Below are 18,838 nucleotides of genomic sequence, written 5' to 3' on the forward strand. Positions count from 1 at the left end.
AAAGAACATATTAATTTTGGCCTTCTCATGATAAGTTGTAATGCAGACTGATTAGCTAAGAAGTTTCCTTTAATGCTGTTATATTTTTGCTAATGCTGCTCAGTCAGAACCAGCACAAAAACCCCCAGGCATTATCAGATCAAACCACCACCTATCAGCTACTGCAATTATTCCCAACAGTGGAGACGCTGGAATTTATTGGAGAATCCCAGGAAAATAAACTCTGAGGGTAGCAATCCAGGGCAATTCTTAGCTGGAGCCATTTCTTCCCTCTCCCAGGGAAGGAGTGCCACCCTCCTTGTGGATTTAACACTGCTCATGTGTTTCTCCTCTCTGACAGCAAGGAGGATCTGAGTTCTCGGGGGTGTCTGCACCACGCAAGATGCATGAGCAATACACTGCAAATATCTCAAAGTCACAACAAGACAAACATTTTCCACCCCTCACGCCTCGGAGAAAATTCCCTGCAAAAACTCGCCAAACAGACACATCTTTGACCTTCCTGCTGCCTTGCGAGGCTCCTGGTGGTGGTTAATTCTCACTCTGATTAATGCTCTCCCTCACCCTGGCTCTGACTGCCATCTCCCTGCTTCCATCTGCTGGAAAACCTTGGATCGCCCCCAGCACGCCCGGGAAGGACCCACGGAGAGGAGGAGCCTGCAGCTGCTCTCCATCACCCCACTCGAGGTCCTCAGAGCCACCACTGAGGATCCCACCTCCTGGACCCAGCACTGAGGATCCCACCTCCTGGACCCAGCACTGAGGATCCCACCTCCTGGACCCAGCACTGAGGATCCCACCTCCTGGACCCAGCACTGAGGATCCCACCTCCTGGACCCAGCACTGAGGATCCCACCTCCTGGACCCAGCACTGAGGATCCCACCTCCTGGACCCAGCACTGAGGATCCCACCTCCTGGACCCAGCACTGAGGATCCCACCTCCCGGACCCAGCAATGAGGATCCCACCATTGCCTCCCGGGGCATTCCACACCGGGCTCTGCGTTATCCCTCCCCTCCCTTGGGGTGGAATACAGGGAGGAGCGATTGGAGGTTTGGGAATGGAGACTTTTCCGACCCGGCCGGAGGTCCTGCCATGGGCAGCACAGCCTCGAGCAGCAGATACAGCCCCGGCACCTTCCCCTGGATAAAACCTGGGCTAGATCCCTGTTTTCAGAGAACACCGAGCTCCTGCCCCGCCGCCTGCAGGAAGTAACTGCACTCCCATGGGCTAAGAGGTTCCAGGGAGAAATGGCACGGCAGCTTTGGGATCCAGGATCATGAGGGCACTGCCATGGACAGGACCCACCCGCACCTGGGCTGGGCACGGCTCAGCCCTGAGCTGTGGGGCCAGGATGGGGAGCCCAGGCACTCCCGGCCATCACCTGAGCAAGGCAGGGCTCCAGGCAAGGATTGCACCTTTTGTGTAGATTCAACCAGACGGGAAGACCAAGAGCCAAAGCCTATTAATTAGTTCTAATTAAGATGGAACATACATCTTTGTGACAATATTCTGTGGATTCAGCACAGCCCTCTCTGCACTGAAGAATCTCTGTAAGAAACAACATAATGGAGTTAATTGAAAAACAGAAGTAGTTTCAAGTCTAAGCCCTTCTATGCTATATTTTTTTTCCCTATGATTTTCAAGTATCATTTTCCTGCTTCTCCTCTTGTCCTCCTGCCTGTGTGTCAACAGCTCAGGCAATCTATAAAGGTGATGAATTCACTACAGGTAGGATAAGCATCATATCAAACAGCACAGCAAGGGAAGCGGAAAGCAAAGAGAAATGGATGTTTTTTGAAATTCCTTACACAACACATATTTTGTGTTTTGCTTGTAAACACCAGAAGGAGAAACAATTCTGGGCAGGTGCTGCTGCATCCCGGTGTCACCCTGGTGACAGCACACTGAACCTGCCCTCCGTGGGTGCTGAGGGAGTCTGGCACACCCTGGCAGCACACGGGGAGCACTGAGCTGCTCCAAAACTAACACCATCCACCCCAGGGCTCCTCCCCAGAGCCAGAGGGATCCAGGGGCCGTGGGAGTGCAGGATCCACCTCCTGAAACCGAGCAGCCCCCATGCCGCAGCCTAAGGCTTCTCCCAGGCGTGCCCCACACCTGAATCCACCTTCCTGCAGCCAAGAAGCCACAGAGGTGCAGACCAGGTGCTCTCAAACTGGAGATCCATCAGGATCCAAGCACAGCCTGTGTATCCGTGCCGCCAGCCACAAACACGGTCGGGATTTCTGCTGCTGCGCCCGTGGGAGCCGGATCAGCTCCTGGTGCAGATGGGGGGCTCAAAATAGCAACAAGCCCAAGCTTTTGGAATAATCCTGGAGCAGCAGCAAGCTTCTGCCTCTTCACAGCAGGGTTTTTAACCTCATTTCATAAAATGCAGGCCAGGCAGTTCTAGGAGGGGCCGTGGGAGATGCCGGGTTTGTGGGAACACTGCTCCACAGGAGGACAGCAGATCGGCTGCCGTGCTGGCCCCACAGCTCTGGTTTTGGGAGGGCAGAGGACATTCATTTCAGGAGCACGGATGACCAATGGCCTCCCTGGAGGACAGGGCAGAACAAACGAGCTGGGGTCACAGCGGGGAGGTCAGCACCAGCTGCATGGGCGGCTGCCACAGGCTGGACACGGAGGGTGGTCCTGGCCACAGGAACACACAGCCCCACACCCTCATCTCCCCTGAACTCCTCCTCACCACCACTCAACTGGGAATTCTGTCATTTCACTGGGTGGACTGGAAGCAATTATACTTGTGCTGGACAGCCAGTACAGAACTAAAGGAGCACTTCAAAGCTTTGAAGATGGTCTGTGAAGTGTTTACCACCATAACTCCCCCTAAAAGGGCTGACACACCTCCATGGTGTGGAGTTTCTGCCAATTAATCGTGCAATGAATGCTGCCAACAGGAAAGGGAGAGCAGGTCCTCTGGGAACGCCGTGCTGAAGTCCCCAGGTGCTTTGGAGCATTCAGAAGGGACAATCTGTCTTGCACAACACAGGGAGAGTACGGATCGCTTTGGTTCATGGCCGTGTCACCCAGGGAGGACATTCAGTGAGCCTCTGTGTCCCTGCCAGCAGAAATCTCCCGTCCATCCCAGACAGGACCATCCCGTGCTCTGCCCAGTGCTGGGGGGGTCAACTCACCACACAGGGTGCACAGCTGGGGGTGAGCCTGCCCTATTGAATGTCACACTCCAGACATGCACTGGCGTTCATGCCAACATCTAACGCGTGACATTGATGTCTCCCTGCTCCCACACAGGCTGAGGGTGCTGGGGGAGGAGAGCACCTCCCTTCCACAGCACTGCCACCCCAGACCTGGCACAGAGCGATCTGAGCTCTCATGTGGAGCCCAGGGCATTTATCCAGGCAGGGAGAGTGGGGATGGAGGGATGGATGGATGGATGGATGGATGGATGGATGGATGGATGGATGATCAGGGAGAGATGATGGATGGATGGATGAATGGTGATGGATGGATGGATGGATGGATGGATGATGGATGGATGGATGGATGGATGATGGATGGATGGATGGATGGATGGATGGATGGATGGATGATGGATGATGGATGATGGTTGGATGGGCTGGATTTGGGCAGCAGGCCCAGGAGCCTCTGCAGACACACATGCAGGGACAGGACCATGAGGCAGGCAGGGCCCCACAGCTGCAGACAGAGGGAGCATCGCAGAGGATTCTGGTGGGGAAGGTGGGATGAATGCTTTTCCCAAGGGGATGAAGGGCTTTGAGCAGGAGTTGCCCAGCTTTGCCCGTCCTGCATAAGGACCTCGTGGAGGCTGGGAATGCTCCTTTCTTCCCCTCCAACCCCCCTTTGTTCACCATCTGGGCACCGAGGTGCAGGGCCAAGTGTTCAAACCACAAACAGCAGCGGCCAAGGAGAAAGGCAATAATGTGGAGATGTTCCAGAGGGATAAACTCCCAGGGATAAAGAGCAGCAGAAAAGAGAGGAGCCTGCACAGCTGGGTGGTGAGAGTTTTGGGGAAGAGACAGGATGAGAGAGAGATGTGGATGAACAGAATCAGCTCCTGAAGGTTCTCTCCTGCTACACCTGCTACTCTGTGCCCTAAAGAGATGTCTGCAAGTACCCAAGTCTAGAACCTCACCTGTCTGAGACAAGGCTAAACTTGTCAGCCTGAGCAGCCTGGGAAGGTGCAGACTGAGATCTGGATGTGACCTCGGCAGCTGAAAATCCCTGTTGTTCGCTCGGGAGAAGTTTCAGACAAAGAGATGTCCCCATGCTGCTCTTACCACATGGATAAAGGTATGAGCAGCCAAACCAGCCAGACAGTGGGAGAGACAGAGCCAAAGCTGCTCTGCTTCACAGCTGGGGCAGCCAGCTCCTCACTGTGCCTCAGGGCATCCCCCAGGGCTGGGCAGCTCTCCCCTTCCCACCCTGTTATCCCAGCTCAGCATCGCCCAGGGCTGGGCAGCTCTCCCCTTCCCACCATGTTATCCCAGCTCAGCATCCCCCAGGGCTGGGCAGCTCTCCTCTTCCCACCATGTTATCCCAGCTCAGCATCCCCCAGGGCTGGGCAGCTCTCCCCTTCCCACCCTGTTATCCCAGCTCAGCATCCCCCAGGGCTGGGCAGCTCTCCTCTTCCCACCACATTATCCTAACTCAACGTTTGGCTGATGAAAGTCACACAAAAAAGATGTCTTGCCAGGCAAGGGCTGTTATTCAGGTGTGATGTGTATTCCAAGCTGTTTTTAAAATTCTGCTCACAATCCAGAGTGGTTCATATTTGCCATTTTAACACTCAGCAGGATGGTTTGGTGTTTGAGAAACATCAGGTCAGAATTCTGAGATGTGACCTTTGAGACAAATAACACCACAAACTGCAATCGCTTTTGGTAGTAGAGCCCAGCCATTAGTGTAAGCATATTCCAGACACAAAACACGCTAAGAGAAAAAAAAATCCATGCACTGAAGATGACACACAGCAAAGGCTCTCAGGAAACCATGAGGACAGAGGTGCAGCTGGTTTAGACAGAGGTTTGGATCTGCAGAATCTTTGGGGTAATTAATTGCCCAAAGTGTGCAGGATTTCATCTGCTTGTGGGCTGGCAGCACCAGCTAGCTCTGTGCTGTGAGGGTCCCTGCTCTGCTAAAGTGGGTATTTATTAAAGGCCCTCAATAGCTACACCTTGGGCAGTCAAGGCCTCCCAGAGGCCTTGCCCAAGGTGGATGATGGTCATGAGATTTTCATAAAATTATAAGTTTTGTCTATTTACATATCAGGAGTTAATCCTTCAATTACAGCTTCAGGTAAAGAAGTCACACACCTCCAGTTTGCTCACCCCAAACTTTTGTTTATACTATTTGGGGCCTGAGGCTGTAGGGTATCCTTGGATGTCAGGCCTAGAGGGACTGTTCTGCCTCCCCAAAATGTGAAGACAGTAGCCAACACTTTATATGGAGTTTAGAGCTATGCATTAAAGCAGTACAGGATTTGAAAAACACAAAAGCTGAAATCCTAGGGCATCAGGGGGTCCCCAGGGTGGAGTCCCCACAGCCTCAGACTCGGGCTGCTCCACTGCTCTGCCTCCTGCCGCTGCCTCCTGCCAGAGCACGGGGCTCACCAATCTGAGCGAGCCTTGCAGGAGAGCGGAGCTTGAAAGAGAAAGAGGGAAAGGAATTGATTTCTCTGAGCCATCTCTGAAGTGCTGGACATCAAAGGCAGGGCTGACCCACACCCCATCCTGCTGTAGCCCTGGCAGACCCAGCCCTGCCGCCGCCAGGGATCCCCGACAGCTGGCACGATCTGCTGCTGCCAGCTCTGCTCCCGAGCAGCAGCCAGCTTTCTGTGCCCACTCAGATGGGCTTTTTTGCACTGATGCTCCAGCCTCCCACCCTGTGAGGAACTGGAGGTGCTCGTGCAGTGGCATCTGGCAGAGTTAAACACCAACATGATGCTGCAGCCCTTGACAGCTCCTTCCACTGCACTGGCTGTTATTGAGGCAACAGAGAATTGCTTAGAAATAACAATAATTCTGCAGCAGACACGAACAGATGACTCCTACCCTGATCCCCCAGTCCTTGACAACATGATGTTCCTTAAATCAGAGACTTTCTGTGTTCATGTAGCCTGCCTTGTTTGCAGGGGTTTTCTCTGGGAGTTACCTGACTTTAAATGAACAAATCACATGTCTGAAGAGCCGGGAGCCTCTGCCTGAGCTGGGCCATAAATAATGAGTGAGGAAGGGAGCACAGAAAGGGCAGGCAGAGTGACAGGGACCCTGTGCTTGCTTCCTGCAGCCTCATTCCTTTTCCCCAGGCTGTTTCTCCCCACAGCCCAGACTGATATCCAGAATAAATCAGCTCAGGATCATGAGATTGCCTTTTTGCCATCCTCTGCTGCTTCCCTTCCCAGAGCAATGGACAGGAACGCACTGGTAAATGCAAAGTGCATTTAAACCTGTTAAATCTTTTGTACAACAACAGATCCATGGGGTACCCCAGCCTCACCCATGGACACATCCAGCTCTAGAAAACAGATTCTATCTCACAACACCAAACAGTGGCTTTAACCAGAAGCCAGCTGCAGACCACACCGTGGCTTTGTGCTCTCCCAGGAACACGTGGGGCCACAGGCTGATGGAGCCTCCGCCGCATCCCTCCACTGCTCAAGAGCTCCAGCCTGGAAGGCAACCTGCACTTCACATCTGCAGCTCGGTTCAGTATCCATTAGCATCAGGACTGTGTGTTACAGAGCCTTCTCACCCATTATCCCTCCCTCCCTCCCTCCCTCCCACGCTGCCTGCCCGCTGTCAGCACTGCAGGCTGCCCCAGCCACTCACGTTATTGTTCCTCCATGACACACCGAGTGCCAAACAGCAAAGAACTTCGTGTGTCATTTGGATCCGGACCTCAGATGAAAGGATTTGGCTGAACCTCAAAGTCCCACTCCTCTCCCCCTATGTTAAATTATTGTAATTCAAACAAAATTGGGTTTTTAAGAAGCTGGTTGCACCGAAGCGAGGACAAAGCCCAGCAGAGTGGGTGTGGACATGCCAGGTCCCCTCTCCATGTGCTTCCAGCAGCTTGTGCTTTTTAACAGCAGCAGTGCAAGAAACACAGAGCTTAGTCATTTGAGTAAAGCAAGCAAACACATGTCTCCCCACAGTCCACTGCTGAGACAGAGCAAAATACCTGAGCGTGTGTTTGATACACACAGTGTAAAGCAATGCAAGGCAGCTGAAGGGCTCTCAAACCCTTCCCATGCCCTCTTTGCAGAGCCCTGGGGACTCTGGCAGAGCTCAGTGCATGGGCTGTGCCCAGAAAACATGGCAGGCCAGGCTGGACAGGGCTCTGAGCAATCCCATCTAGTGGAAAGTGTCCCTGCTCCTTGCTGGGGGGTTGGACTGAATGAGCTTTAAATGTCCCTTCTCACCTAAACCTGACTCCCTGGACATGTGTCATGGCTTGGGGCAGAGCAGCAGTGATCACCCAGCAGGGTGAGAAAGAGAAAAAGAAACAGGGAAAGGAATTGCTGCCCAAAGAGGCTCGGGGAGCAGTTCCCCTGGAAGATCCCACACAGCCCAGCCACATCACCCCACACGCGCCGGCCGCCCCCTGCGCCGGCCAGCCCGGCGCTGCCTACCTTGTGCGAGTAGTGCTGGTCCACAATCCTGGCCAGGCCAAAGTCGCCGATCTTCAGCACCAGGTCCTCCGTGCTGATGAAGATGTTGGCCGGCTTGAGGTCGCGGTGCAGGACGTTGGCCGAGTGGATGTACTTGAGCCCGCGCAGCAGCTGGTACATGAAGAGCTTCGCGTGCTCCTCGGCCAGCTTGCCCTGCTCCAGCAGCCGCGCCAGGTCCGTCTCCATGTACTCCTGCACGATGTACACCATGTTGAACTTGAAGAAGTCCCCGCGCAGGTTGGCGCCCTTGGGGCCCAGCACCTCGTAGACCTTGACGATGTTCTCGTGCTCGAGGCGGCGGATGATCTTGATCTCGCGGAAGGCATGCTTCACGCTGCGCGCGTCGCCCAGCGTCAGCTTCTTCACGGCCACCTTGCGGCAGCTGCGGCTGTCCAGCGCCGACAGCACCAGCCCGTTGGCCCCGAAGCCCAGCGGGCGGAAGTTGACGAAGCGGCAGCCCAGGTCGTAGCCGTACATGCTGGCCAGGCAGTCGCACTTCTCTGCCATGGCGCTCTGCCCGCTCCTCCGCGCTCGTCACTGGAAAAGCCGGGAACGCCCCAGGGCCTCCAGGTCAGAAAGGCAGCTGGAGATCAGGCCCCTCATTATTACACACAGGTGCCCGGGGAGGGGGCTCGCTCTGAGCCCGGCGCTTCAAGATGACACAGGGTGAAAATAAATCTGAGGACACACACAGACAGAGAAATAAAATGTTTTAAACTGGGTGAGAAGTCAATGGACTTTCCAAGGAGCGTAGAGAAATGCAGCCCGAAGATGGAGAGGAGAGGAGAGGAGAGGAGAGGAGGATCCATTTGATGCCCATGCCTTGCCCATATAACAGCTCGCTGAAGGCTGACCATGAGCAAAACTGTGACCTTTCAGAGGATCATCAGTTATCCCCTCCCAAGGCATGCAACACCACCAGCATTTTTCAGCTGCTTAATCTTCCCTTTTTCATTTGTAAGATGCAGAGAATCTCAGCATCATCTGTAACTCTTCCTTTCCCCTTCTTTACCCTTTGCTGGCTTTTTTTTCTTCGTCTTTTTTTTTTTTTTCTTGCAAACTTTGTGGAGCAATTTGCAGTGGCTGCACAGACCGTGTCACGTCAGCAACTGCCCATGTAAACCACACAGCAAAACCAGCACAGAAATGAGGGTGCAAACCCTCCCTGCCGGGCAGCTGAGAGAGCCACGGAGCTTTCCGGGGTGTAACAACCAGAGCTGCTCAGGCAAACGAGGCAATTTTTGCAGAAAGCCTTCAGAAGTGTGTGTGAGGATGTGACACCCCCCGAACTCAGTCCCACAGCAAACGCTGGCAGCAGCCCCAGGATGCCATCCCTGGGTTCTCTGAAATGACAGCTGGACAGGTAAATATGCACATATTTGCATGTGAAGGACACAAAGTTTGTTTTCTCCCCCGGGGAGGAGCTGTCTCTGGTGCGTGTGGATCCCAGAGGAGCTGGCTGAGCAGCGGCAGCAGGCTGAGTCGTCTCTGGAGCCCAGGCCCCGATCCCAGAGCTCTCTGCCTTGCCCCGAGCTGCCCAGGAGTCTCTCACCGAGCTGCAGAGGCTTGGGAAGGAGTCTGCTGGCACCACGGCAGACCCTCGCCTCTGCAGACAAACACCAACACCTGCTGGGAACCGGGGGGGCACGCAGCCAGAGGATCCCAGTTCCTGGGGATCTTCCTGACTACATGTCCTTGTCTGGTGGCAGGTGACCATGCAGAGGTGGCCATGGGCAAGGGACCACTTCTCACAGCTGCTCCAGCTGGGAAAAGACAGCTCAAGACCCTCAAAGCACTCCAATTTTCCCACTGTGGTTTTCACCTCATTTGGAAACAGAATGGAACAAAAGGTCCGAAGCAGGAGGGAGCAGCTGGGCTTCTCCTCCCGGATGATCAGCGCAAGGTTCTCAGTGCACCACCACGTCTCCCTGCAGCTCTTTGTGAGTCTAGAGGAGCAAGGACACCTCTCCTGCCTGAGCCTGGCCCCCATCCTGCTCCCAAACACCCCTGACGCCTTGCTGCACCCCATTTTCATCCTTGCACCACCCCTGAGGGTCCTTCCGGGCTGGGGGAACCTGTGGGACCACCCAGCTGCACAGGGGCTGTGATGTGACCTTGCACAGGGAGGTCCCAGGTTATCCTCTGGGCCCTGTGCTGCCCAGAGGAGGAACATTGAAATAAAATTAAAAAAAAAAAACAAAGAAACCCACCAAAACCAAACCAAAAAAAAAAAAAACCCAAAAAACAAAAAAAAAACACATCAAAAAAAATAAAATAAAATAAAATAAAATAAAATAAAATAAAATAAAATAAAATAAAATAAAATAAAATAAAATAAAATAAAATAAAATAAAATAAAATAAAATAAAATAAAATAAAATAAAATAAAATAAAATAAAATAAAATAAAATAAAATAAAATAAAATAAAATAAAATAAAATAAAATAAAATAAAATAAAATAAAATAAAATAAAATAAAATAAAATAAAATAAAATAAAATAAAATAAAATAAAATAAAATAAAATAAAATAAAATAAAATAAAATAAAATAAAATAAAATAAAATAAAATAAAATAAAATAAAATAAAATAAAATAAAATAAAATAAAATAAAATAAAATAAAATAAAATAAAATAAAATAAAATAAAATAAAATAAAATAAAATAAAATAAAATAAAATAAAATAAAATAAAATAAAATAAAATAAAATAAAATAAAATAAAATAAAATAAAATAAAATAAAATAAAATAAAATAAAATAAAATAAAATAAAATAAAATAAAATAAAATAAAATAAAATAAAATAAAATAAAATAAAATAAAATAAAATAAAATAAAATAAAATAAAATAAAATAAAATAAAATAAAATAAAATAAAATAAAATAAAATAAAATAAAATAAAATAAAATAAAATAAAATAAAATAAAATAAAATAAAATAAAATAAAATAAAATAAAATAAAATAAAATAAAATAAAATAAAATAAAATAAAATAAAATAAAATAAAATAAAATAAAATAAAATAAAATAAAATAAAATAAAATAAAATAAAATAAAATAAAATAAAATAAAATAAAATAAAATAAAATAAAATAAAATAAAATAAAATAAAATAAAATAAAATAAAATAAAATAAAATAAAATAAAATAAAATAAAATAAAATAAAATAAAATAAAATAAAATAAAATAAAATAAAATAAAATAAAATAAAATAAAATAAAATAAAATAAAATAAAATAAAATAAAATAAAATAAAATAAAATAAAATAAAATAAAATAAAATAAAATAAAATAAAATAAAATAAAATAAAATAAAATAAAATAAAATAAAATAAAATAAAATAAAATAAAATAAAATAAAATAAAATAAAATAAAATAAAATAAAATAAAATAAAATAAAATAAAATAAAATAAAATAAAATAAAATAAAATAAAATAAAATAAAATAAAATAAAATAAAATAAAATAAAATAAAATAAAATAAAATAAAATAAAATAAAATAAAATAAAATAAAATAAAATAAAATAAAATAAAATAAAATAAAATAAAATAAAATAAAATAAAATAAAATAAAATAAAATAAAGTAAAATAGAATAAAATAATAATTAAAATGAAATAGTAATATAGAATAATTCAAATAAAATAAAATAAAATAAAATAACTGTGGATCTGCTGCTGTTGTGTTCTTCAAGCCAGAACAATGGCTCTGTTGGAGCCCCTGAGCTCCATTAACCTGGCAGAGGGTTCACAGCCTGGTCCTGTGCCCTGTGCTCCCCAGGCAGTGCTGCTGGGACCCTCCTGCTCCCTGGCAGAAGTCACCAGGAATAACAAAATAGCAGGGAAAATATTAAACGCTGAGCAATCGCCCGTTGCTGAGGGTGGATGAGAAAGGCAGCACTCCAGGGCAGCAGCGATTTGGGGAGGGAGCCAGCTAACAGCTGAAATGAAGGCACACGGAGAGGATGTAGGCAGGGCAGGGATACCCTCCGAAGAGCATCTGCCAGCAGCTACCGAGCTGTTTGGCAAGCACTGCCTGCTCCTCCAGTCGGGAAGCAAAAATAATTACAGCCTCTTTTCAATCCAGCAATTATCTAATGCTGGCTTTTGCATGCAAGGACTGAGCAGAGAAAGCTGCTGGTGCTGCCAGGGAGCAGAGAGGTGCCCTGGTCCAGGCAAACCAGGGGGACAAAACCAGGTGGGGAACAAGGGGAGAAAGGGAACAGGGAGGTGGATAAATGCCGAGGCTCTGCCAGGAAAGAGCAGGAAGGTGCCCCAGCGTGGTGACCCAGCAAGGCATGAAAGGGAACATGTGCTGCTGAAGCCACCGGAGCTGCTGGAGGCTCTGAGACCACGGCAAGGCTCAAGGGCAGCCTGGGACCCGGTGAGAAACCAGGGGGCTGCAGCAACAGAGGGGCTTTTCTCCCATGGGGAACCACCTGAGCTCCCCCAGCCTGTGCTGCAGACCTTGGTCACTGCACAGCTCTCTGGGAGAGAACCTGGCGAGGAGAAGAAAACAAATAAAAGTAACCAAAACACAAAAAAAGTAACGGAAATCTCCTGCTGGCCAAGGAAACTCTGTCCAACAGGGTTGGGATAGGTGTGCTTTAACATGATGCCATGGTGGCTGTGAGACCCAACTCAGCATCTCAGCGAGAGACAGCCCCCATCCCCAAAGCCCATCCCCATTCCCAGAACCCATCCCCGTTCCCAGAACCCATCCTCAGCCCCAGCACCCAGCACCTAGCATGCTGCTCAGCTCTCTGCCACTCTGGACTCATGGGCTCTGGGACTGGATGGTCCCCAAGGGCACTCTCCACCAAACCCTGCTGCTCAGCTCTCTGCCACTGCTGTTCTGTGGGACTGCATGGTCCCTGAGGGCCTTCCCACCAAACCCTGCTGCTCAGCTCTCTGACACTCATGGCTCTGGGACGGGATGGTCCCTGAGGGCCCTCCCCACAAACCCTGCTGCTCAGCTCTGCCACTCATGGCTCTGGGACGGGATGGTCCCTGAGGGCCCTCCCCACAAACCCTGCTGCGGTTCTGGCAGCAGAACCCCGTGGGCCACTGAGCCCAGGCAGCGCTGGCAGGACCCAGAGCGAGCTCCCACGCCGAGCTCCTTGGCTTACTCCAGACGCAGTGGAAAGAAACCAAGTTCTGCCTCGTCAGCCTAATTATTAATAATTAGTAGAGCTCTAGAAGCACTGAAAGGGAAAACGCAACATATGAGGGGAAAAAAGGAAGAAAGAGCCCTGTTTTTTCTCACAAACAGGATGAGGGCCTTTGTGGTGCTCCAGGCTGTGTCTCACCCCCCAGCTGAGCAGGGCCCTGCTGCAGCTTCTGCAACCAGAGGGGCCGAGGCAGAATGGCCCTGAAGGATGGCCCTGGAGCCCAGCAAGTCACACCCCTGTCCTCCTGTGGAACATTGAAAATCCAGGGAAAAGCTGATGGCAAATACAGGGAGCTGTTCCATGGCCAAGGGACCAGCAGAACACAGGATCTCACAGGAGTGGGAGAGAGGCAGGTCAATTCTGCCCCGGTGCCCTGGGCTCAGGTGAGAGCCCACCTGCAGAGCTGCCCCAGCCCTGGCTCCAGCAGCACAAGGACGTGGAGCTGCTGCAGCCAGTGCAGAGGAGGCACGGAGATGCTACCAGGGCTGGAGCCCCTCTGCTCTGGAGCCAGCCTGGCCCAGCTGGGGCTGTTCCCCTGCACAAGAGAAGGCTCCAGGGACACCTCAGAGCCCCTGCCAGGGCCTCCAGGGGCTCCAGGAGAGCTGCACAGGGACTGGGGACAAGGCCTGCAGGGACAGCACACAGGCAATGGCTGCCACTGCCACAGGGCAGGCACAGATTTTGGCATCTTGGGCAGGAATTGCTGGCTGGCAGGGTGGGCAGGCCCTGGCACAGGGTGTCCAGAGCAGCTGTGGCTGCCCCTGGATCCCTGGCAGTGTCCAAGGAAAGGCTGGACGGGGCTTGGAGCAGCCTGGGACAGTGGAAGGTGTCCCTGCCCATGGCAGGGGGTGGAATGGGATGACCCTAAAGTTCCTTTCCCACCCAAACCATCCTGGGACTCAGTGACCGACCTCTGCCTGTATCTGTTCTTATCTCTGCCTCTTCTGCCCCAGACAACAGCAAACCCCAGGGACCAGGCTGAGCAGCCTCCCAAGGAGGGCTACAGAGGTCATTTTCCCTGCATTCCCCATTCTCCAAACCACACCTGGCTCCTGAGAGCCCCCCGGAAGCCCCATGGAAATGCCATCAGCACCCCTAGTCTCTGCGCTCCTGCAATGAAGAAGTGTTAATTTCCTAATGAGAGCAGCTGCTGCTCCCAGCAGCGGTGTTGGACGGGAGACGTGCTCAGCTGTGCTGGACCTGCAGCCCAGAGCCCAGAAATGTGCTCAGCTGGGCTGGACCTGCAGAGCCCAGAGCCCAGAAATGTGCTCAGCTGGGCTGGAACTGCAGAGCCCAGAGCCCAGAAATGTGCTCAGCTGGGCTGGACCTGCAGAGCCCAGAGCCCAGAAATGTGCTCAGCTGGGCTGGACCTGCAGCCCAGAGCCCAGAAATGTGCTCAGCTGGGCTGGACCTGCAGAGCCCAGAGCCCAGAAATGTGCTCAGCTGGGCGCTAACTGCAGAGCCCAGAGCCCAGAAATGTGCTCAGCTGTGCTGGACCTGCAGCCCAGAGCCCAGAAATGTGCTCAGCTGGGCTGGACCTGCAGCCCAGAGCCCAGAAATGTGCTCAGCTGTGCTGGACCTGCAGCCCAGAGCCCAGCAGCTTTCAGGTGGGTCAGGCCAGGCTCTGATATCCACCCTGGGAGCTTCAGGAGATGTGCAGCAGGGCACGGCCAGCAGCTCCTGCAGCACAGCAGGGCACGGCCAGCAGCTCCTGCAGCATGGGCAACAGCTCCTGCAGCACTGCAGGCAGTGAGGCTGCAGTAACAGGGTCTGTGGGAGCACCAAAGCAGCATGCAGGGAACAAACCCGACCTGCTCACACGGGGAGAGGCCAGCAAAACAAAGGGACACCAGTTCCAAGCAGTCTCAGGGAGTGCTAACTTCATTCCTTCCCCGGTTGCTATCAGTCCCAGCTCAAAGAGAGGAAAGTTCTGGGTACCCCCAGCAGGCATACAGCGACAGTGCAGACCATGGATCCCCTAATTTAATAAATATCTGCCATGGCCATCACTCAAACCAGTCCCAGGGCCTGGGGGAGCAGGAGCCCCGTGGTGCCACCAGCCTGCCCTGCAGCCACCAGGCACGGACGGACACGGGGAGGGACCAGGAAAGCATGGGGGAGCTCATACAGAGAGCTAAACCACCCAGCTGAAAAACAAACCACTCTGCATTCAAGAGTAATGCAGGAAATGTAGAGATATTCCCCCCTGATGAGCACTGAGTGTATTTCACAGAATCAATTCACCTCTCACTCCCTTTTCCACCAGGGGCAACTCCAGCAGCCGCCTCTGCCCAGGTGCAGAGATTTTATAACTTTTTGTATTTTATAATGCCATAAAATACAAAGATGGGGGAAGAATTTAGGCTTTTTTCATTCTTCCATCCTCTCTCTCTCTCTCTCTCTCCCACTCTTCTCTGTGCAAGGGCAGCGTTTGCCCTGACGGTGCTGCTGGGATTTGGGCTGGCCTTTCTGCTGCCTTCCTCCTCTGAGGGCTCTGGGTGCCCTCATGGGGCTTGGGGGGACACTGGGTGCCCTCACAGGGGCTCTGGGTGCCCTCACAGGGCTTGGGGGGCTCTGGGTGTCCTCACAGGGGCTCTGGGTGCCCTCAGAGTGACTCTGGGTGCCTTCACAGGGCTCTGGGTGCCCTCAGAGTGACTCTGGGTGCCTTCACAGGGCTCTGGGTGCCCTCAGAGTGACTCTTGGGTGCCCTCACAGGGCTCTGGATGCCCTCAGTGACTCTGGGTGCCCTCAGAGTGACTCTGGGCGCCTTCACAGGGCTCTGGGTGCCCTCAGAGTGACTCTTGGGTGCCCTCACAGGGCTCTGGGTGTCCTCAGAGTGACTCTGGGTGCCTTCACAGGGCTCCGGGTGTCCTCAGAGTGACTCTGGGTGCCCTCACAGGGCTCTGGGTGCCCTCAGAATGACTCTGGGTGCCCTCACAGTGGCTCTCTGCTGTCACACCCCAGCAAGCTCCCAGCCCAAGCTCGCGGGTGACACTCGAGTGAGCTTTTCCTTGTCCCCAGCCCCATCTGAGGACAGTGATCTCCCTCTCCGCCGGGTGAATCCATTACAGCTGGAGTCTGAGCAGGATATCTGTCATTAGGAGGGCACCACAGGCGCTAAATAGGCTCACACCTGGCAAAGGGCTGGAGCCCAGGGGCCATCACACCTGGTGTGTATCTCGGGTGCCTCTGGCAGCAGCACCAGGTTCATTGTTTTACTTCTCTTCACCCCAGCATCCGTCCCCCCTCAGCCAAAGCCTTCCAGACATCCTTTATCCTGTCCCACTGCCCCCGTGACACCTCCAGACGTGCTGAAGACCTGCCTGTCTCCAGGAGCCTTCTCCAAGCTTCAGTCAGAGCTACTGAAGCAGCAGGAGACAAGGACAAGGCTCCTGCTGCTCTTTGCTCCCACGCCAGTGGCTGCTCCAAGGCTGAAATTTAATTATTGCAGCCCATCAATAAATGTGGCTGCTGGTGCTCAGCTCTGCATGTGAAATACAGAACTGTGTTCGGTGCCAGGCACACACAGGCAACGTGTGTACCTGTGATTGTGTATGCGTGGAAACCGACCACGGGACAGCTATAAAGACAATTCTAATAAATAACTGAGGAGTAAAGCATGGAAGAAGAAGGCCTTTGAACTCATCCTTCGTTCGCAATTAACCTTTATAAGTCTTCAGCTGATTTAGGAGCATTTGAATTAAATGTTGCTCTTTGACAGGAACTTCTGCTTGTAGCTAAGCCTTAAAGAGTTTTGCAATAATAACCTTTTGAAGTATAATTTTAGAATATTGCATGTAGTAAGGATCTTTCAAACTATAGCTTTAGAATATATAAAAAGGGAACATGCTTATCTCGACGCCTTAACAAAACAGTGAAAAGCAGCTTGAGAAAGGAAGATAAACGACTCAAGGATTGATAGTTTTGACCAAGGGAACCTGGACATCACTGTTATGAGATTTATAGTCCTTGCAATTAAAAGGTGGACCCGCATCTGGAATCTGGACCTCACCAGCTGGGAGACTTCTTTCTTCTTTTGAAGCTGGACCCCACCATCTGGGGGTACTCCTTTCTGGGATACATCCTGAGAAAAACTAAATCACAACAGTGTATAGAATTGTGACGTAAAAACTGGGAACAGGAACTGCTGAGAAAGCTCATGAGCACCCCTATAAATACCTGTAAGCCCCAACTATCGGCGTGCAGCTGGAGGGAAAACTTCCCCCGCTGTACCCAGCGCTGCATCGCCCATACTTTACCATATTAATTAATAAATTGATTGCTGCTTGAATATTGGCCTCGTCAAGCTTCTCATTTATAAGATGCAGAGCATCCCACAGAGAGCCCCGGGCACGGTGGCTCCTTGGGGATGAGCGCAGGCAGGGACAAAGCTCTGCTCCCCTCCTCTGCTGCCCCCCTGCACACACCCCAGCACCGGGCTCCCTGCTCTGTGCCCTCCTGGTGCCCAGCAGCACCAGGTGTCTGCCACAGGGCTGGGGTCCCTGTGCCCCTGTAATAAATGTATCAAATTCGTGCTCAAATAAATGTAATGAATATATTCATACTTAGGAATACATATATATATATATATATATCTCGAATCATGATTTAGAATATATTACAAAAAGCACCCAGGTTTGTAGAAATCTCACACAAGGGTTGGGAAATGGGTTACCTCACCAGATTGTAGCACACAGGTGTTCACTGAATAAGAGTCCAAATTAGCAACTGAAGGGAATAGCTCCTAGGAAATTCTGGAAATTCTGAGCGAATCTCAGAGCGTTCAAGCCATCATCGGCCAGCAACAACCGAGGACAGCTCTGGACTAGCATGTGAATGCCCAGTTCCTGTAACTCATATTTTACATGTATCATTTTCTGTACGCGGTATTGTTTGCCCCAAGAGAGCTTTGTCCGAGCAGGAGACGTGATTCCTCCAACACCTGACAGGGGACAGCGGACTACATGAACATTTGAATCCTTCCCCGGACACTTTTTTGTCTGCTAGAAAGACAGAATTCTCCTTAACACCGGACAGGGGATGAGGACCGTATGAATATTCGGAGAAAGAAACAAAGGAAACCTAGCTCTGGGCAATAAAAACAGTATATAACCTCGGCTCACCAGATGGACTTTGTGAACTCCACAGGTCTGATGTGAAAGGGATCAGACCTGAGTTCACCCAGGCTCGAGTCCCGGGCTCTGTGCTGTCCCTTTGATTGTGGCTGGCAGAGATCGTATTTCGATTCGCAAAATAAAATCTATTCCCTTTTTATTTTAATCTGGCTCTCTCAAATTATTGATTTGGCCTGATCTGGTTGTTGCCTATAGCACCCCCTCCCCGTGACCCCCAGCCCGACACCGAGGGGCTGTGCCCTGCTCTGGCACCGGGGAGTACGGCGGGACACCAGATGTGGCACAGGACATCCCAGGGACAGCACGGGGAGAGAACCCACCCCAGCAAAACCAGCCTGGCCGCAGCAGCACAAGCTGTTCAGAGAATCACTGGGGCCAGAAAAGGATCACCTGGTCCAAACATTAGCCTAGTGCCACCATGCCACGGCCCCAAATGCCACATCCACAGGGCTGTTAGCACTTCCACGGTCCCCAAACCTCTGGCAAACACAGCCAATGAGCTCTGAAGGATGCTGAGGAACAAGGGATGCTCCTGAGCTGTGTGTCCCCTGCGCCGGGGTCTCCAGCAGGGACACCCCACCCTGGCCCCCAGGGACCCTGAGGGCTCTGGGAGCTGTGTGAGAGGCAGCTGCAGTCACAGGGGGCTCTGGGAGCTGTGTGAGAGGCAGCTGCAGTCACAGGGGGCTCTGGGAGCTGTGTGAGAGGCAGCTGCACTCACAGGGGGCTCTGGGAGCTGTGTGAGAGGCAGCTGCAGTCACAGGGGGCTCTGGGAGCTGTGTGAGAGGCAGCTGCAGTCACAGGGGGCTCTGGGAGCTGTGTGAGAGGCAGCTGCAGTCACAGGGGGCTCTGGGAGCTGT

The 18,838-nt window shown here is 50.8% G+C and overlaps 1 protein-coding gene across 1 annotated transcript in view; it reads right to left on the minus strand.

The window, feature by feature from the left end:
• Window positions 1–18,838, minus strand: part of MAPK4 (mitogen-activated protein kinase 4) — a 52,090-nt gene that overhangs the window by 14,049 nt on the left and 19,203 nt on the right. The window contains exon 2 of the mRNA XM_041474710.1: window positions 7,634–8,350. Coding sequence (XP_041330644.1) covers window positions 7,634–8,179 — 546 coding nt within the window. The 5' untranslated portion in view covers window positions 8,180–8,350. The remainder of the gene's footprint in view (window positions 1–7,633; window positions 8,351–18,838) is intronic.

This window comes from Pyrgilauda ruficollis, unplaced genomic scaffold, assembly GCF_017590135.1.
Source record: "Pyrgilauda ruficollis isolate IOZ18807 unplaced genomic scaffold, ASM1759013v1 scaffold332, whole genome shotgun sequence".
Lineage (NCBI taxonomy): Eukaryota > Metazoa > Chordata > Aves > Passeriformes > Passeridae > Pyrgilauda > Pyrgilauda ruficollis.